Source organism: Macrosteles quadrilineatus, unplaced genomic scaffold, assembly GCF_028750875.1.
Source record: "Macrosteles quadrilineatus isolate MER2022 unplaced genomic scaffold, UCM_ALF_1.0 Scaffold_4__1_contigs__length_99947679, whole genome shotgun sequence".
NCBI classification, from domain to species: Eukaryota; Metazoa; Arthropoda; class Insecta; order Hemiptera; family Cicadellidae; genus Macrosteles; species Macrosteles quadrilineatus.
In genome coordinates this window covers 2,517,718-2,541,784 of record NW_026542597.1, presented here as the reverse complement: position 1 = coordinate 2,541,784, position 24,067 = coordinate 2,517,718, and the positions used below count along the sequence as shown (strand labels likewise).

Sequence of the window (24,067 nt, the reverse complement as noted above, 5' to 3'; positions counted from 1 at the left end):
AGATCATAACTTCAGGATACGAACAGGATTGTATCTTCGCTAGTAAAGCGACATGAAAATGTTTACAGTAATCATATGAAATGCTTATTATGGCAATTGATCTACAATAAGTTATGTGATTGTTATAATTTAAAACAAATATTCATGATTTGTACGAACATTATCGAGTGAGCTCTCTGATACAGCGAAAATTCTCCTAGGTTGATAGACATAGTTACAGTACGGTCTTAAGATTTCCAAAAACACCGGGTCTCAACAATTTTACATAGCTCAAAATCATTATTGGAGAAGCGTCAATTCGAATATGAATCACCATACAGGAATGAAAAAACTGCCCCACTGGATTAGACCTAGGGACTATGTTTTATCTGATTAGACTTATCTATGATTAGACTCAACCCAATCTATAAGCTAAAGTTAGGAACTTTGTTGGAAGTTATGCTATGTATTAATCATGGATAGCTGTGTATGGGATTTATCAAGGTACGTAATGAGAAGTGTTCATACTATACACAGTATTAATACTATACTATACGCAGTAATAACTAAATAGCGAAACAATTGAACCTTGAAGTTGAAGAAAACTTAAAAGCCAAATCAAAGATCATTCATAGAGACAATTGTATGATAAGGAATCAGACAGTGCTCATTACGGTACACATCTCCACAGACTAGTGAACAAAAGTTTTGTTCACTAGTCCATGACTTCTCAGAGTCAACAATGCATTATATCAGAATCAGACTAAAATCTAAATGGCAATACTTGGGCACCGATACATGATCAAATAAGTGACGTATTTGGCCGATCATTAGAACCAATAATGAAAAAGATTATATACATGTACCAAACAAGTATGCCTCCATCAGTATAAAGCAAGGTCACTAATGTTTTTCATGTCGCCTTTGAACAGAACCAGTTTCCGCGGTGACAGAAAGGTCGCTCCGTTTTTAAACTTGAACACCTTGAATCCGCCTCAATTAAGGGGCGTTTAAATGTGAGAGCAGATCCAACAAAAAAAACTTATAAGATAAATCTTATTTCAATAGAATCGCCAGACGGATTATCCTACAAAATTTCAGTAAGATACATACAAACGTAAACAGGACCTATTTGTTCGGCGTTATCTGAAGCGATTCAAACCGCTAATTTGGATTACTTCTGATGACTAGTTTGAATAATTCTGAAAAGAGCGCAAACAAGCAAATTATTTACAACAAATCTTATCTTATCGACTTTGCACAATTTATTTAATTATCACCCACGGAGCGATAACAGTCATTTCTCATTTCCCATGATACTACAGTATTTCACAAAATGGGTGTCAGTGTGGTCGAAGTTTTACTGTAATTTATCTTTATAATGTAGAATGTTGGGTGCAAACAACCGGAGCCTGATAACGGACGTAAACCGGTTTAGAGATAGTACTTCCTTTTGCCTTTCCACAGACGATAACAACATATCTACCACAACTTCCACCGTTTTCGAACTACTCCAGGAGTCTACAAGTTAACTTAATGCACACTTTAAAACTTTATTTCTAAAACACAAACCATACCTACTTTTAGCTAACCAAATCATTACATAAAGTTATTAACTTAATCTAATCAGAATCAGGTCTGGCATAATGCAAACATATCAATATATCCGTTGAGCCCTGATTTATGTGATTACAAATAAGCTACTGCCTATAATCAACTTCATCACATATCCTCGAGATCTACTTGTATTCGACTTTCTTTCGTATAAATTGGCCGTGGTATTCAGTGCGAAACTTGTTGGTATGCGACGGTCGTGCATGGACTCCCTCACTCACCACTTTATGGCGTAGGTTGCTAATGACTCACGGTGTGTTATGATCGATAAGGGAAGAAAACCCAACAGGGGTTTGAAAGTTTACAACTTCGACGGTAGCTCCAGCCCTAGACCCATATTGATTGGGCCCATGCCAGCTCTGCATGCACGTTGTCAGCTTATAAACAACACTGGATTACCGTCTCTTTCCCCCTTTAACCTAACGAAACAATCTTTTGAATTATTATTAAAAAAAGTTGACAACGTACAGGACGTTTACATTAGGCTATTCAAACAGCTAGGGGTCACGTTTAAATTATTCTCATCATAACTACCCCTCGGCTTCATTTATAATGTTCTGTGAACACCATACCTAAAGTCAAAAGCGTCAACTTGAAGAGTAACTTAACCTTAATTATCCGTCGTTCTAATAATATTTACAATTATATTTGATTAACTTACTAATGACATTATAATTACTTACATCTTTACAGTTAAAAAACAACGGGCTTACCTTTATTCTTGCTTGATGGATTGTCAACAGAAGAGAAACAAAGGCAGCAATCAAAACTACAATAACACTGTCCCTCCGTTTGAAAACAATCAACGGCAGACGGTCAGAAATGGTTTGACAAAGCTGGAAATCGTTTACAACTGTTAATAAGCACGTCTAACTTTATAGAAATACAAGAATTACGTTAAATCCTGACAATTTTAAGCGAACAAACTTCAAAACATTCACTGAAAAATGTCTTACCGGAGATAAATAATAAAACCTAACCTCAAACGCGAACGAGAGAATGATACCAACCGCACGAAAGGGAGAAGAGAACTGATGAATTTTCGCCACAGGAAGCAGCACTGCGCTGCGGCACGGCAGTCCTGCCAACCTTGTAGTTTCAGGAATAACCACCTGGATCGTTGTGGTCAGCGTTGGTTGTCATAGCAACTAGCAACGTTGATTATCTCATTCATGAAAATATTGAAGTAATAACAATGATGAGTTGCCGCGCTTTTTATGATGAAATCCGCGCAATAAAGCTTTGCTTGTGTTGCATTTACGGCATAATTTTATGTAGGGGTTTGATTATACAAGTTGCATAAATCAAGTTAAGAAACGTATAACTCAACTCACGCAATCTCTTATTATAAAAGTGCATCCGCTTACGAGTCCCTGTAGGTAATTTTGTTTACTGAAATAATGTTAATGTGTTTGAGAGTGAACGGTTCAAACCTTTGATCCAATAGGCAATGGTTCAAACTCCTATGGCAATGTTGTTTTTACCATTTAAATCTCTGGAAGCCTTCCAAATAACTAACCCTTACTGGGATTTATGTTTAACATATTGAATTTCCATGCCACTTTAACTGATGAAACATATTTATGAAAAATAATAACGGGATTTTACAGCTTCTTTATATGCAATTATGATGGTTAAATCGATTTAAAGAAAGGCAATTGATTAGTGTATTTTATTACATTGAAATACATAATGCCTTGCTAATTTTAACCATACAAAAGTACTGTATTTTAAACACTTGATTTGCACCAGAGTGAATATTTTGTGAATTTTGTAATATATTGCATTTAAAAATACTGTAGTAGGTTCTACTCTGACCATTTAAATGTTTAAATTTCTCAACGTGAGAAATACAGTAGGTAGGGCTACGGTATACAGGTAAAAAACCTGTGAGATCAACTTAAGATGATCAGGAAGATAAAAGTAAGGCCACTTTTGATCAATAATTTTGAGCAATTGGTCAAAACATTAAATTGTTGTATTCATCTGAAATTATTTGTTCGTTTACCAACTTTGTTAGTTGCTCTTTTTTTGCAAAACTTAGCAGTATACATCAGTTCAATCACAGCTCTTCTAGACCTGTCTTAATTACTCTGAAAAATTATTTGGTTGTTTTTTACTATTTCGACGAAGTTAAGAATCCTTGAGTGATGTAATCCTTGATTAAACCGAGATTGATGAGAGTAAGGATGAGGATTACTCAGCGCCATCCTAAACCTTGGTGGGCGAAGGACATGCCCTGAGGTCCTCACTCCTGAGTGATGTCATCATTCGTAACAGAAGTGTTATCCGAATACAACTGGTACTACGCAGTAACGAGTATGTGTTACCTCAAAATCCATACTTACCATTACGATCTTCAAGAAGAACTGGTAATATTGGAATGAATATAAATTTGAACTAAAAACTTATCCATTATTTTCAGAATTTTTAATTTCATGAGGCCTTTACTGGCATCATCAGACACATCACAAAACTGAAGGTTATGTTTATGTTTAAATTACAACGATAAATTTTAAAGAATGTAACATATGGGTAGTTAAAAATAAAAATAATTCTGTTAAGTAGGCCTACATTTAGCTAAAATCACAAAAATAAATTATATGTATAAAAATGAAATATAAAGTAGAATTATTAACTTATAACTTTGTAAATTTAGAATTTAGTAATGTTACATTTTGAATTGGACCATTATCATTATTTACTAAATTGTCCATTTTATTTATAAATAATGATTCCCATGCATTAAGTTAATTCGATTTTGTTACATTTTTTTGTAATTTAGTATTTTTGATTGATATTGTGTGGTCCGTTTCTAAACAATGTTTTGCTATTGCTGATTTTCAAGTCTATTGTGTGTTATGTGAGAAGAGTGTTCTTTGAATCCAGTTTTTACATTTCTTTTTGTTTGCCCAAAATACTTCATCACACAACTGTCACACTGAATTTGATAAATGCCAGATTTTGTTGTATTTTCTAATTTACTTTTTGGATTTCCAAAAATATTTTTAATTTTGTTTTTCGCCTTAAATGAAACCAATAATTTGGCATTTTTCTTAAACGTTTTCTTGATGTCTTTATATTGTTTAGTTTAGGTAAGGCTTACCCATTTTGTCTTAACTTTAATCCGTTCCAGTTTAGTTCTTTTCTTTTTGTAATTTATTTTTAAAGCTTTGGTCAACATATCGTCCACAATTTTGGTATCATATCCATTATACTTAGCCACATCTTTTATGTAGTTAAGCTCTTTATTATAATTTTCTTGGGACAGTGGGGTATTTAAGAGGCGATGAATCATTGAATTAAAAGCTGATCTTTTCTGTTCTGGAGGGTGACTAGAATCTTGAGTGATAAACCTATTGGTGTACGCCTGGTTTTAATAAGGGACCAGTAATAAATTGAAAGAATGAAAAAAATCAGTACAGCTGAGGTATTTTTAACGTTAGGTACATAGAAAGTTTAGAAAGGAATTACGACCTTAAAGGGCAATTTATGAAATAATGGATAGTTTTTGCGCAAGGTTTCTCGGCATGACGAACATATATAGTTTATGGGGGTGGTACTTGTAGTTTTCTCAAAAGTTCATGGGTACTTTGGGATTTATTTATGGATATTCAAAGTAAGGTATCCGCGTTCACAACTACTAACACTTAATAATGTAATAGGACTTCTGGGTCCAACCGTGTTGGTGTTTCACCTAGTATTCCTACGCGGTCGGATCGGATTTAGAAGACCTATGTAGTACCAAATGTTATAATTATTACAATACTGTAGAGCTATCCTAGTATTGCTAGTTATTGGACAGAATATAAGTCAGATTGGAATCCAATAACAACAAACACATCAAATTCTCATTACAGGCCCAAATTGGTTCAATCTCGTAAACAAGAATTAACCTCCTTGACAGTCTCCGTGGAAACTTCGTGTTGTGTATTGTGTAAATGTGAATCCCCACGTCTAGATAACCTATATATAGGTGTTTCTACTATAATAGTTCATTTTAGTACAGCAAAAAGGTATGTGTTTGTGCAAACCAAATCACTAAGTGTTACGTACGATATATTAGTTCTGCATCTCATTTTTTCATACACACTCAAACAATTCCACTGTCACTATTATTAAATTATGTTTTATGAGAAGATAGTACGGTAAGTTAGAATCGGGGTTTTACTTATAATATTTTTTAAGTGCCTGTATAAAATATCAACTATAAAAATAAACACGTTCATCCCTCTCTTGCACTGTACCTTAGACCATTGACTATATAACCACAACCCTATATAGTCAATGCTTAGACGCACTATCCCGTGTAATAATGGATTATGTCTAGATCTATGTGTAAACTGTAAAGTACTAAATACTAAAATCAAATATGTTGACATTCTGCAATATAAATAGAACTTATGAAACATTTTCTTATTGTGTATTGCACCTGAGCCAAACACATTAGGTTTTACCATAGACTAACCAACATACGTATTCTAATCTAAGGGAGTATGTTTTATGCACGGTTTTACTTGATAAATGTTCAAAGGCAAGAGAGTTTGTTGGGTTTGTAGGCACTTCCTTAATGTCAAGGTACCACAAAGAAAGTAACGTAAACAACGTAGGTCTAAAGTCACTACGGCTCCCAGATGATACTTGTCTTTGGTCTACCAATTATTGATGTTTTCTCAAAGGTCGTCGTTAGGTAGTATTAAACTAGAGTTTTTGATCTTTAACTAAAAAATCTTCGGTGTTGAAACCCACGCAAAAACAAAAAGAACACCTATGGATCACTCAAACCCCTTAATTTTGCAATATCTCGACTAGTAGGCATACTTACGAATCGCTCTCTCTCTCATGGATACAATTTTCCTCGCTATGTGTTATCTCCTCATTCAAACTGTCAAAGATATCACATTTGGTACTATAGGCACTCTTACATAACCTTTTCACTTCTTCGGCTTCCATTTGATCCCACATGCCACCAGAATGAATGACACAACAACAGCCTGACTTTCTTTTTGGTCTTTAATCAAAACACATCTAAAATCGCTATATTTTCTAACATATCGTCAACTTAAAATTATCTCCTTGTGACAAATTTCCATCGTGAAGACGTCAAAATTTGAACGCAAATAAATCACCCTGGGAGTATCTTGCATAACATTTTTACTCCCCCATCTGATCCCCGTCTTCTCGTACCTCTCATGTCCCAAGGCCACTTAGCACGTGTGAGGGTCAACAGCCAGGGGGGCGAGGCCCCGATTGGCCCCGGTCACGCCGGAGATGCACGTCGATGACATGAGGTTTCGCAAGTGCAGGACAATGAGCCAGATTCGCCGTGTCCTGGGTGTCCTGTCTAGCAGGATGTGGCAATCGATTATGTTGAATAGCCACTGACAGCTGGAGTGTGAAGTAGCTGTTACAGTGAGTGGGAAAAACATTAACAGATTGATCCATTGATCACTTTGTTAAGTTGTCGAAGGAAGATGGTAGTTGACGGTCTGGAACATGTTTGATTTTCAATGGATATGCATGGTTCATTGTGAAACCTAGGGTGTACAGCTTAAATAAATTAGAGTTGATGCAGTTAATTAAATCTTAGAGTTGCATATCAAACTGTAAATATGAAAGATGTAACTAATATATTACTGTGGATTTGTATTTACGTTTAAATACAGTACAATGTATTTTCCTAGACACAGTTCCGAGATACGAAGTTAGTAATAATTTGTGGGTTCCTAAATTCTGTATGCGATAGCAATAAAAGTTGATTAGAATGTCTCATTGGGCCTGAGTGTAGATTTAAGACAGGATATTTACTTAGTTTGATTGAGTATCCTATATATTAAAACGAAACAGGGTTTTTTATTTCATGATTCTGAATCAACCACTTGACGGATTTTTATGATTTTTGTGTTGAAAGAAAGATAATTTTGGGAACTAGGGAATGTCGAAGCCACAATTTTAGTTTAGGATTTCAGTTTTTTTAGAAATTAAGTTTTAGTTTTCAAAAAGTCTAGCAGCCGACGGACAAGTCAACAGAAGATCAGAGAACATGACGAGGAGACAGAGAAACCAGAGGAAGTTCAAGTCCAAAAAGTTCACCATTTCTGAAAAGATGTTTACAATAATGTTTTTGAAATGAAGTTAGATGTAATAATAAACTGTAATCACCTTATATGGTTCATTTATCACCATATTAGCATATGGTGATAAATGAACATGTGATTTTAATTTATAACGTACATGATTTTACGGAAACATACGGTGTGTGATGACAAATATCTTGAATTTTCCTGTAAGATTGATTACGTAATTAGAAAGAAAATAATTTTAAACTACGCACAAGTATGCTAATTAATCTTTGAAACTCTCTGGATTTTCGATTTCTTGTTTATTTTTTAAACCTTTACCGGTACTTTTCCAACCCAATATATAAGTTATTTACTTGTAATATAACTCTTGCTTGTTAAGTTATTAAGTTATTAAGTATTAAGTCACCTTCACTCATATTTGGGTTAAAATACGCACATAGTGGTGTCCCCATCTTAAATAATTGATAATTTAATTGATAAGTTCATAAGTCTAGGAAGTTTATAACAATGCCAAACCTCGATACCAAAATCAATATTTTTTAACGTTTTTTTTCTTATTTGTTTATGATTTAGAAGCTGAATTAATTAAGCTTTTATCCTGTATGATATGAAAAGAGAAAAGGTCACCAAAGTGATACTGAAAGGTTCAAGGTCTTGGTAAAGTACATTCTGTAAACATGACGAATTGAATCTTTAAAAGCTGACTCACCATCGTGTCAAGTTCAGGACGAAGATTAATGAATGATGGAGAATGAAATTAACTGTGAGGTAGCTTTATGACTAAGACCATGACAAACTTATTCTTTGGCCAGGATAAATCAAAATTCCCAAAGATCAAATACTTGCAAGAAACCTTTGAGAAAATATAGACGAATACCTTTACATTCAAAATGCTGAAAGATCAAATAAACATGCTGTACAATACAGGGAAGGTCTTCGTCGTTCAATTGTTGACATTTAATTTTCTCAACCCCAGTAACCGTTGGCATAACCCCTAGACAATGAACGTTGAAATCACGAAGTAGGCTCATCATTGTACTCAGCATAACATCATCAAGTCACGGCCAACCTCTGCAATCGTGATAACAACAACTTCCGTAGTTTTGTAACAATCAGCTGTTAAAAAGGGGAAGAAAGAAAATGCGTCATAGCAATCATCAATGAGGCAAACTATCGGATGTAATTGATCGTATTGCTCACCTAAGAAGCTGTATTGCTGAGGGCAAAGGTCACTGTGATGACCAAGGACGAGTTTCGTCCTCAAGCTTGGGATTTCGTCATTACTTGTAAGTCTGTCTTCACGGGGTTTTATAGTCAATACTACTTTCAAGAGGAAACGCTGCTACCAACTGAATAGCCTAAAAGTCCGATCTGCGGCTTTGCTATCAGTATTTAGATGTTCAAGAACTTAAGAACGAATTTCTTCCTCAAGCTAGGGATCCATCACTAAGTTTGCAAATTGTCAAATTATTTCTAAATTCAGTTATATTTTCAAGAAGACTTGCTCGATAACGATTGAATTGCCCTTTTGAAGCTCGGATTTTATTGTTTCAGGGGAAAAATCTTATAATTTCAATACAACTCGGCCATTTATTAACGATTTACCATTGAACTCCGTGTAGCCCATACTTCGGTCTGTACTTGCACAGGTATGAATTTTAATTTACCAGTGACGATGAGTAAACTGTGTTACTATTTTTCTCTGTTGTTTTTTAAAAAGAGACACACAGAAGGTTCCATAATTCATCGTTATCCAGTTTTGTTTGTAGTATTTATTGCCATGGTTAAGAATCCTTGGAGCCTAGACGTTCTAACCCATAAAACAGTTAAGAAACTACAAAGCAAATTTCTACTCACAGTACAGTATACTAGATATTTAAATTGAAATCACTAAAAAATATTTTTGGATTATAATTGACTCTTCAGCTGCTGTTGGAAATCATCCAAGATGGCCGCTAGCCTCCAATAACTCTTAATGAATACACCATTTGACAGGGATATTTTTTAAACTTTACGTAGACATAGCTCAAAATTTTGACATTTAATCTCAAAATTTTGACTTTAAATCTCAAAGTTTTGACTTTTATTCTTAAAATTTTGACTTTTAATCTCAAAATTTTGCCTTTTATTCTCAAAATTTTTAATCTCAATATTTTGCCTTTTACTCTCAAAATTTTGACTTTTAATCTAAAATTTTGACTTCTAATCTCAACTCAAAATTTTGACTTTTAATCTTATAATTCCATTGCCTTGTAATGTCCCTTGTGCCTAGCGTCCGAGAACAAAAATAGATATTTTATGAATCGGTCTAATCATCTATAACTCAGCCGTCTATAAACTCATAGGATTCTATACAAATCAATTTAAACCTCCAAGGCCAAGTAGGAATACTATTAATAGCAATAATCTCATACACTCAGACTTGTAAGTTGGAGGACCATTGTATCATTGTAAGATGTTCCTGTCCTTGGCCCTCGACCCTGAACCTGGCGTCTGCTGCTGACGTCACTGTGACCTTGGAAGTTGCTCATCCACAGCCCCGGGATGTTTATGGTCCTCAGACATGTACAATCCGATGGTGATTTGCACATTTTATTGTCTCTCAAACCAGTCACGATCCCCGATAAAAGTGGTGATGCGTTTATTGGTTTCGTCGATCCCTCGAACGACAAAAGGTCCCTAAAGTTCTTGAAAGATTTACGCTAGGTTTCAAAAGCAAACCGCATGGAAATATAAAGTGGATTACACATACGGTCAGTTTGTTAACTGTCACTTCTAACTGAATGCAACATTCATATCCACGCGATCACGTCGATGTGTCAGTTCAATGTGCTACCTGGAAGCTATAGTAATTCGTAATGTAATATATGTATTGTGTCACATTATGTTATCGGATGATGCATTATTATTTCTATAAAGTCAATCAATCGAAATGTATGGGTTAAACAATGACTTAATGAGCGAAATACTCTCATATTGACATTTTGGAGGAGTTGCGATTTCATCCTAAAGACTGGCATAATTACTTTAAGGATGGACGAGGAAACGTATTTAGACGTGCTAACGTTTCTCCTTTGATAAAAAAAAAAAAAACAAGACACAAACATGCGGACAGCAATAACGCCCCACGAACAAACACTCAACACCTAAAAGTAACTCTTTGCTATTTAGCAACGGGAAGGTCACTGGAATGTTCAACTATCATTTCCCCGCAAGCACTGGGTAAAATCAAATGATACAGTATTCTGTACTAACAGCTTTTCGTCTTAGGGGTAGAAAGCAGTTTTGTATTCTTTGAAGGCATTACGACCAAAAAAAGTTTACACACAACACGAATCGCTCAGCGACTGCGACTCTGACTGCCCTCAGAGCAGACCCGCTACAGTCGCTGTGTTCAGCCGCTATCCGCTCCAGTCGCAGTCGCGTCAAGGACAATGGTCCCATTTGAAACAACGCTAACCAGTGCTCAGCTACTATCGCTGAGCTACTATCGCTCAGCTACTATCGCAAGAGTCGCTTCAGGGACAATGCACCTTAAGAGAACTGACGCGACTGTACACACTCTGTCGCTATTCTATCACTTCGGACTGATGTGTTACACCGAAATGATGAATATTCCTCAGTCCATCAGATCACTTTTCCGATGTGACCTCACGTCAATTTTGCTTACACACGGCACAGTCAGGTCGGTGTGAATACTCCAAACTGACAACCTGGAGAGAAGAGGATGTGCAAAAGGTGATGTCTCTAGAAACAAGTATGTCGTTCTTCATTGCTTTTGAGTTTCCTACCTAGAAACTTGTGATATATTAAGTGATACTATTTAATTTAAATACTAAACGGTAAACGAAATTTTTTGTCTTAGTTCATAAGTGATTGTGATTGTCAAAAATACCCACTAGGTAATGTGACTAAACAATCCGGATGGAAATCTAACCTGGAAGGAGATACAAAAAGAAAATTATACATCGTGTAACAAAAGGGGTGGCTCTAGTCTTTCTACACACGTCTGTCTCAATTCTTTTGGACTTTACTGCTTGGTTGATTTTGAGAGATCTTTGGTGATAAATATGTAATCTAAAATACCAAACGGGTCTGTACCTAAACAATTAAATGTATTTAAAATGCACCTAAACTAAATAAATGCAAATATGATGCTGTTTTTTTTGTTTACTCGTGTCATTTTTCAATTAGTTGCACGAATCTCTTTGAGATCGGTTCACAAACCTCAAAGCTTTTTGGGTATGCCCTTCACACCGCAAGTAAGAAACGCTAATCATTATTAAGATCTCATCCAATTTTTAATAATTGTTTGCTGTAAAAGATACCAATTTAAATTTGGCCCCACAATCTCCAATCCGAGTAGATTTTATGGATATGAGACTCCTATGTGTTTCCGGATCCATAATCTACCTTTGTGCGCTGATGGGAGTTTAAAATGTGAATACTGTAGTAGGCTATATACATTGCATATTATCCAACATCACTCAGTAACCAGACCTTAAAAAATATCATCATTGTCAATACCATTTTATTGCGGCAGCAACGCCATCTAGGTTCGTATTATGAACATGAATGAGGGGTGAGTGCAAAATTATTGAGTGAGATAACTAAACCCAGGACCATTTACTAGAATATGCCTATACCACATTCTTGTTCTAATGAGTTATCCAAATATGAGTTTTCTGTGTTGCATTTTCCAATATGATTTCAATCAACTATTTGTGGGAGGACAAGGTTAATCCAGACAGAGTTTATATAAGGAAATCTTATCTGACAATACCTCCAAAGTGTTGAGTTGGACGTGACGACTTGATGTGTTAGTTATTGTTGATGGTCATCTCATGACGCAACACTGATGACATGGGCTACCATTGAAGATATAAGCCAAGGTGGTGCTGACGTCACGTCACGCCGCGGCGCCGGCCACCGACGGATCCGCATAGCTTCATGATAATACGAGTATTTAGTGTTTTTATCAATTTATGAAGCCTTGAATGAAGTCACTATGACTCGTTAGTCTAAAACTTGTGTTTCGTCATTTTAAATAACTTGAGTCTACATGTGAAGATTTAATTACTTGTATGAGTAATTGTTTTGACATTGATAGGCCATTCGATTCTTTATGTGCAATAAACAGGACGCGGAGCTGAGTTTACCTTATTTGTCTTTTAGCGATTTTATTCTTTACATACATCTGTGTTATCCAGATGATTTTGATAACATTTTGGAAAAATGTACACTTTTGAGGATCGACCAAATGACTCTTTGTCATCTATCTGAAATAAATATGTACAGTACTTCTACATTTAAGGGTAGGTAACTGGGGTGCCCCTGTAGGGTCGATAACTTCATTTAGAGGCAAGAGGAGACTGCGAAGAGATTTTACTACCTAGATTAAAATAGTGTATATCATTATCAATGCCAGTTAAACATACAGATACAGGGTAGCAAAATAGTCCAAGGACGATTATTACTCAGCGATAAACTTAGCTACCTCCTCAGTGAGGTGGCTCGCTCGTGTGCTCCCACTATCTCCGCGTTCCGCTATCTCCGAACCCAAATCTGTCCCGCTATCTCCGAAATTCTAGAGTGACCCTTTTAATCCAGTCACTGCCTGCGTTGTTAGCTGTCATTGCATCCACGGCTGCGAAGCTCCGTGGATGGAAGATTTGATGAAAATTTAACCCGTGGGTTAGGTTAGGTTAGGTTAGGTCAGGTTAGGTTAGGTTAGGTTAGGTTAGGTTAGGTTAGGTTAAGTTAAGTTAAGTTAAGTTAAGTTAGGTTAGGATAGGTTTGAACGGAAAGTCTTAACGCAAGAAGTAACCGAGGATTATAGGGGTCACTCTGAAATTCGGAGATAGCGGTACACGGAGATGGCGGGACGCGGAGATAGTGGGAGGTAACCGGCTCGCTAGGGGCCAGAATAATTAAGAAATACTTAAATGTAGCTTAAGCTATGTTGATATGCACATACAATTAGAGGACTTTAATAGTAAAATACAATGCCACGCCGCAAACCTGAACTCAAACAGACAACGGAAACAGAAATGGGAACCGTTCAAAAAAATTTAAATATGCAATGGGAGACGGCCCACTAAAATTCAGAAGAAAATATTTTGAGTGAGAGGTTGATATACACATAAAATTAAACGTATTTATGAGTGGAATGCGTCAACCGAACTCCAACGGTAAACCATGTCAAAATATCAGGTGTCAAAATTATACATTTGCAGTTATTTTTTACACCACGTTCTTATTGTGGCAAAGTTAAAATTCAAGATGTCTTTGAACATCACTAATAGTGTAGCTTACAATACTTTCTACTACACTGATTTACATGATTGTTAACGCGATTTATTGCTGTACAGTGTACATTGTTTGAAAAAATTATTGTCAAGTTGTTATTTTAAATTTATTGCTTGTAAAATTAATTGAAGCAAAGTTAACGGCTTTAAAATATCATGATTGTGCAATATGTCTACACAATATTGTATTCTGTTTTAGGTTAACAATGCTAATACTTGACATAATTGTTTATTTGCACGGTATTAGAGCTTTTTTTTGGGGGGTTTCTTAGTTTATTATAATATTTTTACCACATGTAGGAAATTAATCGTGGTTTTTAGTTATCCGTCTGTGTCCGTGGTCTCCCATCCCACCACCAATTACCGCGGACCCCGGATTGGATTACATATCTACGTTGTACTATACACACAAAATATTATTTCCGTATTAAAAGTGCAACCATTGACTATATAACACTATGGTGCTACTAGCCAGAATTTTACCGAACATTTTAGAAAACTAAAGTGGTACTGTAGGCTAGCAATCGTCAGTCGTCAGTTTTGAATGAGAGCACTACTACTGTACAACTCGGCTAGCCAGGCAACTAATTGTATATGTTTCAATAGCCAGTAAGTCGCGTGGATATTTACGAATTTAGTAGTTTCTCTTAAGGATCAAATTCACAACGTACATAATACTTTACTCAACAGCAGGCGATGTTTATATATGTTTTTTGTTTTATACAGTAATTCGAAATGCCCCAATCTTTTCTTCCTTTTTTACTGCAAAGGAGGCTTCTCTTCTTCTTCTTCTTCCCCGGACCTTTTTCCTACAAACCCAGCTGTTTCGCTGTTTGCAAAATTCTTCTGTCTCTTCTCTCTCTAATCTCTAGTGTCATTTCATTTTGTCAAGTCTTAATATTTAAGGTTATTTTTAATCCCTTGTTTGTTGAAATTACAATTATATAAGCAAAGTTTGTTTTTGAAAATATAATGATAGAAGGAGAAGAGGAGTGTGAATTACAACAACTTGTCCCTAGTGAAGAGGAACACAACATGGGTGAGAGATGTGGAGAAATAACACCTCCAGTTACTCCTACTGTTTCAAGATTAGCTCAAAGATCACCAGCTCCTTCCAATACAAAAGTAAGCCTAGGCCTATATATAAAATAAAATTTAATCTTTTCGCACCTACAATTAGTTAATTCCTATACAGATTTTTAGGGCATAGAAATAGAAATATCCAGCTCTCCTGGATAACTTTGTCTGGTAAGAAGAGCCAGCCTGTATTTCTAATCTATACAAGTTAAATCTGGGTGTAGGCTAGCCTTATTATTAACTCACAAGGCTGCTTTTTAGTTTAGGCCTACACCCCACATTCACTCGGTTGAAAATAACTTATTATGAATAGTTCCTAATCATCCCTGTCGGTCTATGCATTGATTTAACTAACCTATATTTGAACACACTATGAGTTCTTCAATACAACAGTTACATGGGCCTAGCTTATAGTTACGGTAACCTAAGTTACCACACCCCTAGCCGGTTGGGCCCTTTTCATTATAGCTTGTACATTTTTAAATGTGTTGTTCGAATCTCTATCCAATTACTACACTTAGTCCAACCAAAAACCAAACTTCTCTTATCATTTGTAACAAAAAAAATTTGATAGTAACAATTGAGTCAGATATAAAAAATATCCTGTGATTTCTAGCCCAATCATGGTCACTTTATCATCGACTTTGGATAAGTTAGGTAGGGCCTGAATAAATAAACACTAAGTTAAAGTAAAGACTAGCTAGTTCAAAAATTACATTCTAGTAAGTTAGCCACTGAAACTAGAAACTTCAGAACAACTTTATTTACAGATTTTATGTTTATTATTAAATCCATTTGAAAAAGTCTAAACATTAACCACACCAGTAAAATTATAGATTACAATTGGCGTAAGATAGTTGTAAACTGTATTTTAAATGATATGGAATAGAGTTAGGCCTAACTGTATGCTTTGAAAGGCGTAGTTAAACTTTTTTGAATATTAAGTTAACTACGTGACCGTACTTAATTGAATGTCGTAGACTATGACTGCCACTGGAACAAGCGTCAGTAGCAATAGAGGTCCTCCGAGCCAGAGTTCATCCAATCAGAGTTCTCGATCCATCAGTAGGATAGCATCAGCCCCAAGCGCTGTGTCCTCCACTCACGCCACTAGTTCAGGTATTCCTGCTGTGTGATCACAGGTAGCCTAATCATAAAGTAAGACTAGTGTTGGGAGTACGTCCCCAATCGTATAGGCCTAGTTATTAAAACTAACAACAACAACTATAGACCAAAATGTATCTTATAAGTTTGCTTAGATATATTCTAACATATCTGAACACACCCTTTCCGAACCAAACCAAAAAAAAGGGTTGTGCCATTAGGTTTAACCAATGTGCGAGGCTGGTTCGCCATTGCTATAAACTTAATAACTGCTGCAATGAGCTATAATAAGTCTCATCGAATCACCAATAAGTACTTAAGTCTGAGATATGTTTTTAAATGTATTTAAGTATCGACAGTAGTATAAGGACAGTGGTGCGCTAAGGATTCGAAGGCCCCATGCAATAATCTTGCTGGGGTCCCCATCTTAATTTATGTTTGTAGAAATGAAAAATAAATTCTAGCCATTATATAAATTTGGTACATTTCTATACAATTTTAACACATATGCCTACCTAATTTGAATACATGACGTAAAAACTTAATATACCTATGTTTGTTTCATCACGACAGTGTATTTTTCAATGGCATAAAATTTGAACTCGTGTTTTATTTTTTAATGTCTTCTAGTCTTCCTGTTTCCCCCAGGCCTCTGGGATCCCTCTGAACCCCAAATACTACCTCACTGGCTCACTCACAAGTTTTTCAGTTTAGATTCAAAGTGTATCCACAAAATTTTTAAGGACATTGTTTACACCACATTAACAACACAACTTAACCTTAACGACGTTTCAAGTGGTAGCCAGTGGTGGTTATCCGTCAATGAGCAATAAAAACAATTACAATTTTTAATGCTCAGTAATTTACCCTACAGGTCAAAACAAAAATGTTGACTAATTCTAAAAAATCTTACTCTTTTCCCAGGGGCTTCTTTGCTCAGGGTTGCTTCATTGTGCATCCCTCATTTGCTGAGGAGCTTTATCCTCTACTGTAGAAATAATATGATGAACTAATCAAATACATGAAGTAGCCTATTAACTATTTTGCTCTGAGATATGACCTGTTTTATGCCATGCAAGATTTATCAGATAATTACAAATTTTAGAATATTAACAAGATCAAAAAATGATTTTAGGAGTTGGAGGAGGGTACTTACATGAGAAATTGCGGACAAGACCACCAAGACCTCTCCCTCCACAAATTTCTACTCGAAACCTCAACGTGAAAAGAGGTAAGTTTGAAAATAGTAAAAGAAACAAATTTACAATGTTAGCCTATTGGCTTTGGCAGTTCATATTTGATTTTTTAATTAGAAGTAATTTAAGGTTATCAGTGCCATTATTGCCCCCATTTAAGTACTGCCCATGTTGCTACCTCTTATTAGCAACCATATTAGCTCATAAGTTGGTAAAAGCTCAAAATAATATATTCCTCTCTTTAGCTGCAATTTTAATCCTTTTCCTAGTATTTATCTATGGTAGGATTTCCGAAACATCTAATGCCACTGAATTTTTCATCCAATTTCAAGTTAAGTCCTTTTTTTACTTCTGGTCCTGCCCTTTCAGTAGATAATGGAATCCCCTGTGCTACAGTAGTCGCATTTAGTCTGGGCGCGCGGCCACGCTAGGGTGTAGGGGGGAGTGTTTATTGCTCTTTTCCAAAAACATCTGGCCCACACGGCTCCGGGGTTGTTCAGCTGCCTTCATGGCTAGGCGTGGTGGAGGGGTTGGGTGAAATGTACACAGCTAGTAGACGGAACCGAGCACCCAGACTGCTTGCGTTTACTGTACCTCATTCTGTTTGTAAATTGCAGAAAATAACATGTCATTCATGATATGTTGGTTTGTGCAGGTTATTTTATTTATCTCATTTGACAAGCAATTCTTAACTTTGTTTTAATGTTTTTTTATAATCCTGTAATGATCTTATTATATTTTTCAATAATCCTCTAAGCTCATGATTATTTTAACCACTATCTTCCTTAGTTTATGGAGGATGACATAATTATTTAACTTGTGTAACCTACTTTTTTGCATGTATGGTAAAAGAAGGCATTTCAAACAAACTTCCTATAAGATACACATATTTTTTGGGCTATAATGTAGGCCTATGGTCATGGCTCTTTGCATTCAAGCATTGAACATTATTCAAGGTTGTACTTACCTACATCTCCTTTAATTTTTTTTTTTTTTATTATTTTGAGGGTTTTTATTTATTTGGTTTTAAATCACCATCAACTCCATCTCATTTTAATTTGTGTTTATTTTACCATTTGATTTATTTTGCCCTGTTTTGTTTGAACCTTGTAGTCATTGTTTGTGTGTGGTAGTTGCTCCTTTAGAACGGACGGTTCACCATCACTGTTTTCTATCAGATGTTACGGATGTGAGAAGAATGGAAACTGCCTTGCTTCATCTCTTGGAAGATTTTCACTCAGGAAAACTACGAGCTTTTGGTTAGTATTAGTTTCATACCCTTCTTCTGCAATACAATATATCCGTCCAATTGTCTGTTGCAAATACTATGAATTTTGCACTGGGGATAAATGGTTTACCATGCCAAAATAATGTGCCATGGAAATATTTCTCTGCTTTAATAATAGAGCTTGGAGTAAATTAGTTGAGTTTTTAAGCTGCTAGTATGATTGTAAAAATCCTGGATAGGTGCACCAATAGACAAGAGTTAATTACATGTGGAACTCCCTGGGACCAACTCGTAAAACCCCTACCCATGGTATATCATTCATATGTAAAAACTTTTCAGCCTTATTTCCCAAGACCTTATAAATATAATCTTATCTCACTTCTCTGAAACAGTGATCAACGTTTAGTCTGAGAAGAGAAAAAACACGGATTAAGATTGTTAACACAACCTCAGTATGCTGTAGACTTAAAACTGTGTCGAGTGATCCGAAATTTTAGGAATCTCTAAGACCAGTTGTTTACGTCGTTAGTTTGAATTTTCAAGAGATCTGTATTGTCAGTGTAACACTAAATTATTATCTAAACTGATTGAAATAGAACATAGGCCTAATAAACTAAGATACATCAGCCAAATATTGCTACAAAAAGTTGACAATTTAAAGTTTTAAAAGCGTTTTCTTACCCAAGATTGTTACAATTGACCTCTGCACTTTGCATGGTTTAAACTAAAAGAGAAAATATTTTTATGGATATGCAATTTTCATGAGCAATATTTAAAACAGAAAAATACAAAAACGCTTGTGCAGCAAACCTGCAAAAAGTGAATTTCAATTTGTCTGATTGGAGTTTTACTCATATATTTTTATAAACAAGACATAATTCACCATCTAAATAACACCAGGGGACCATAGCAGCAATTTGCTGCCCTTTATGTTCGATGTAATTTGTCCTTAGCCATTCCCTATACTGTGCACCATTCCTAAATACTCTCCTTCATAGTCACAGTCTTCCTCTAACACGATACATTTCAACACTGCATTACCATTATAGTTCAGATACAGAATTCATAAACAGAACACTAAAATAAATAAACAAATACACAATTTTATATCAGCTGGTATATTTAAAACGTCCTACAGAAACACTTTAGCAGTAGGCCTACATCCATTAGAAAATGGCTGGATCTTTGACGGCCTGTGAGGCAGAGGAGGGATAGTTTTTGACACTTCTGATATTTTTTCCCACCGTCTTTGGACCTTAAGCTTTAAAATTAATCCTCAACAGCCATGTTACCTTTTTCCTAACTTGAGATTTCGTCGGGACCAATTCACTTACAGAATTGAATATATAGATTGGAAGATTAGATTTATATTCATACCAGTACCTAGGTTTGCTGCTACGGGGAAGGTAAACGTTTTTTAACCAAATGTTAATAGTATAGGATAAAATAAATAAATTTGCCAAATTTGATCAACATACATCCACAAACAAGCAAACTACAACAGTTTCCTTTTCTCCATAAGAATAGCATAGGAATTTCAAATGCACTTTTTTTTTTAATTTTCTCCGTAACCTTTAATTTTACAACAACGCTTCAATATACACAATTATTTGTGTTTTTAATCTCTACACGATGGCTGTAATTTAAACTAGGCATTTCTATATTTTAAGAGTAAAAATTTGAACAATTTTTAAGATTAAAAAACCCCAAACCACTCTGTTCCCATGACCCAATCTCACTGGTTTGCAAACTCATTCAAGTTTATCCCGCTCTACACCTTAAAGCCAAATTTCATTGTAATCTGACCAAAATTTCTTGAGTCTGCGTTGTTATACGTATACAACAATTTGAACGAATAATGTTTCTAACCTCTAGGGACAACAAAATGAAAAAGTAAATCAGTCCTGAGCTTTGGCCCTACAGTGCCACCTATGGTAATAGCTTTTTCCCTGCAGGGAAATCTGCTAAAAAGTCAATTATATTTGCTAAACGAGAAGTTTTTAAGGCTCGTACCTTAAATTTTCTACTCGTGTCGTTAATATCTTTACACTATTGTTGCCTAAACTACTATTACTTTACTATTTTAATCATTATAAAAATGAGCATAGCATATAGTCTTCAGTACAGCATAGTGAAAAGTGGTAGAAGGTATTGTCTTTGATGTTATCTTGTTTGCCAGGCAAAGACTGCAGCATGGAACAGATGACAGGTATCCGTGAGCAGCAGGAGCGACTAGCGAGGCTACACTTTGAGTTGGGAGCTCAACAAGAACTGTTCACTCCACTGAGCGAGGAGGGCTTGCGACAGGGTAGCGAGAACATGAGTGCGCTCATGACCAGCCTTGAACAACTGAGCGAGAGTATCGAGCGGCTACATTCCTTCAACAGCTGAAGTGTGATGCTCGATGTGCTGTGTTCAATTGTTAGGAGGGACGAACGCTGTTCCAGCCACCTCCTGTGCTTATTTTCATTTTGTGTTTAATTACCCCACCGGTTTAATATCTATTTCATAAATGAGTGTTTGGAGGAAAGGGTAGTAGGCTTTGGAATACATTGAGGAAGGAGGAAAGAATACACTTATATATGTTAAGAGTTTACAGTGCTTGACAGCGCAAAAGGTTTACCTCCCCTCCCTTGTTGGGGCATAGTATCAAACTGCCTGAAACTTATTCCTTGGTTATGTTAGTTGTGTTTTGTTTGTGATGGATTGATTTATTCTCTGGTTAGGCTGTTGATGATTTGGCGCTATTCAAACGTATACATTAGTTACAAATTTTCCATCACCAGAGGATGGTAAGTTGAGAATAAGAGATTTATAAAGGTTTGTATTTAGTTAAATTGAATATGAAAAATATATTAACTCTTTTTACTTGTGGGCAGAATAATAATTTTTATTTCGTCTGGTATAAATAACCAAGTTTTAATTAATTTTATTTACTGGTACTATAAAATATATGTTTTTAAAGCTTATTTTTTTGCGACTAAGCAGGAGCAGCCAGTGGCGGATACACAGAAGGGCTATAGACCACTCCATTTATATGTCCTAATTTACGCTAGAAAACCATTAAGTAAACACATATAAGAGGGGACAGGTAATGCTAAAAGTTGTTACCGATTTTGGTGACGTAGTTTGGGTCGCTGACACTTGTTTCCCGGTAGTCAGTCTGTAGTACAGTGTGCCTCTGAGCACTTTTAAATCATTTAGTATTAAAAATGCATTATAAAATAACAAAACTACGACTAAACAAACAAATTTCACCAATAAAAACCACATTTAGGCCTAACAACCTAAAATAAACTCAATATTAAAACAAATCGAATCTGACTTACACCGACATGCCCGAGGTAGCATAGTTCGGGACGTTGACTCTACTCTGCATCAGCGCTGTTCAGGTAACGACAGCCCCTATTGAGTGTCTACTTTAGTAGGTGTATAATCAATGACAAAACAGTACTTTCATACAGGGTCGCCACAGGACTTCTAGTACAAAAAATCACAAATTTTCTCAGACACGGACATCATTTTTGTAGATAACAAGTGCACGATTTTACCAAGGGTCTGCTGGTCCCTGCTATTTTTGGGACCCACAATGTGAAGATGCACGATCAAAAATTTGTATTTTCGTTGCAATCGTGGGTGATGTTCACTGTTTTACCGCAATTGTGGAACATAATGAAATCGATGTGACGATGGAAGATGGTTACGATTTTGACATGACGATTTCGCTGAGACCTCTTAAGATGTTCTCGATCTCACCAACTGCAATCAAGGAAGGTGTTTATGATTTTACCATGACTGTGGAAAAAATTCACAATTTTGCTGTAACTGGGGAAGATCTTCACAACCTATATGTGACTGCAGAAGACCTTCTCGATTTTCCTGTGGCCACTTAGTGTTTTTGACCCATCCCCAATGATCCAAGTATATATAATCATACAATAAATAAACTTAAAATGTACTTATACACCACAGATCTGAAATATTTATATATTTAAATATCTGAGGATGTATCCTAACTCCTACCCCTTGTTGCTGAATCCTGAATCCCCCACTGGGGGAAGCCATTTTTGGACTTATTTCGACGGAATATGAGTTTGCAGTAAATGCTTTTTAGCTTTGAGTATGACTGTCTCCTATGAAGAACTATTGATATTTGTAAGTAACAATAATTGGGCCTACCTCCTGTACATAAAATGTGGTATACCTTTTTGGATTGTGTTATTAAAAAGTTATTTATTTATTACCTACTTGTGGCATGTAGATAGATTTATACAATTTATATTTGTTGTAGAAAATAGTTAATAAATAAAATTATTCCATTTTGTATTTTTTTACCGCTTCACTAAAAAAATTTCTTATGTTCAGTAGAGTTCCTACCCGGTACCAGCAACCAGCACCCTGATAAACCTAAAAATTTAAGACTCTCCTAAAGGGTTCTTAAATTTGGCCGTCTAACCAAAAGTTGTCTAAATTGGCTATCTAACAAGATTTCCAATTATATTATTAAAGTGATACAATCAAATTTTATGTAAATGGTTACGGCCATTAACCAAATAAAGAGTTGTCCTAAAGGTTGTCGCCGAAAGAGAGCGGGAAATTCAGGTACAACTGTACCCACTTTGGCCACCTCAGGACGTAAGGTATGAAGGTCCCGTTGATTTTAACATTCCTTCTGATAAGAATTTCTCGAACATGAAATACAAAGGCAAAATTAATTAACTTAATACAGTAAAGGCTTCATAATTGTACACCCGTGAATTCTCAGGTAGAACCTCTAATATATAAACAAGTAAAGTTTATAAAAGAGAATATGTTTTCCTTGTCCTCTTTTCCCACCTACTTCCCTCATAGTAGTATAAATCATATTTTCATTTTCAGGTAACTTATAAAAAAAATGTAAATTAAACTATCAGGAGAGGTCCTATTCGGTGTAGCGAGTTGTTTGGCTAAGAGCTGGTATGTTACTGGGCAGATGCGGGACTTAAACCTATCATTGTTCAGAAAAAATACTTCAATGTCAATCCTGTCATAAGCATGAGAGCTGACAATTTAAATTGTACAAATTGGAACTACAATTCAAACAAACCTATAGGTTGAGCAAGGTCTAGTCTGCTCTCAAAGTTTTGGCTGCAGCGAAGTTCCTTGAGCCTCAACCGAGGGGTCAAGAACTTCACAACAGTCAAGACCCTCCAGATCGACCTCATAAAGCCGGGATTTCCTAGGCTCAGAAGTGGAGAGCGGAGAGAGGAACGCAGAGAGCGGACTTCTCTTGTCTTAGGGAATTCAATGTTACTGTTTTCCAAGAAGCGGAGCGGAACACCATGTTAATCTCTTTTCCGCTCTCCGCGTTCCTCTCTCCGCTTCCGCGCCTAGGAAAACCCAGCTTTAGTTAAGAGCCAACCTGATGACAAGGTCTGTAGCTAACGCGCTTCTCAACATACTGACTTAATGTAAATAATACACTAGCGTCTCAGGGGG

At 35.8% G+C, this 24,067-nt stretch overlaps 2 protein-coding genes across 4 annotated transcripts in view; one reads left to right on the top strand and one right to left on the bottom strand.

The window, feature by feature from the left end:
* Positions 1–2,600, bottom strand: part of LOC128991439 (beta-1,4-glucuronyltransferase 1-like) — a 169,666-nt gene extending 167,066 nt beyond the window's left edge. For both annotated transcript variants that reach the window (XM_054414310.1, XM_054414312.1), the window contains exon 1: positions 2,307–2,600. The gene's annotated coding sequence lies outside the window, so the exon portion shown is untranslated. The remainder of the gene's footprint in view (positions 1–2,306) is intronic.
* Positions 2,601–14,829: 12,229 nt separating this feature from the next.
* Positions 14,830–22,908, top strand: LOC128993352 (coiled-coil domain-containing protein 28B-like). 2 transcript variants are annotated; one of them, XM_054417198.1, is made up of 5 exons: positions 14,830–15,109; positions 16,042–16,180; positions 17,301–17,396; positions 18,540–18,620; positions 20,769–22,908. In XM_054417198.1, exons 1-5 carry the CDS (start codon positions 14,957–14,959, stop codon positions 20,978–20,980), a joined length of 681 nt encoding a protein of 226 aa, XP_054273173.1. In that variant the 5' UTR covers positions 14,830–14,956; the 3' UTR covers positions 20,981–22,908. The 2 variants fall into 2 exon arrangements, with proteins under 2 accessions (XP_054273173.1, XP_054273172.1); XM_054417197.1 differs by having other exon boundaries at positions 14,831–15,109; positions 18,495–18,620.
* The last annotated feature ends 1,159 nt before the right edge of the window (positions 22,909–24,067 follow it).

Bases quoted from the DNA above. Each gene is read 5' to 3' on its own strand.
- LOC128993352 (XM_054417197.1), top strand. From the start codon at position 14,957: ATGATAGAAGGAGAAGAGGAGTGTGAATTACAACAACTTGTCCCTAGT. The intron at 15,110-16,041 runs GTAAGCCTAGGC...TGAATGTCGTAG, and splicing joins CAGCTCCTTCCAATACAAAA to ACTATGACTGCCACTGGAAC. The intron at 16,181-17,300 runs GTATTCCTGCTG...AAATGATTTTAG, and splicing joins CACTCACGCCACTAGTTCAG to GAGTTGGAGGAGGGTACTTA.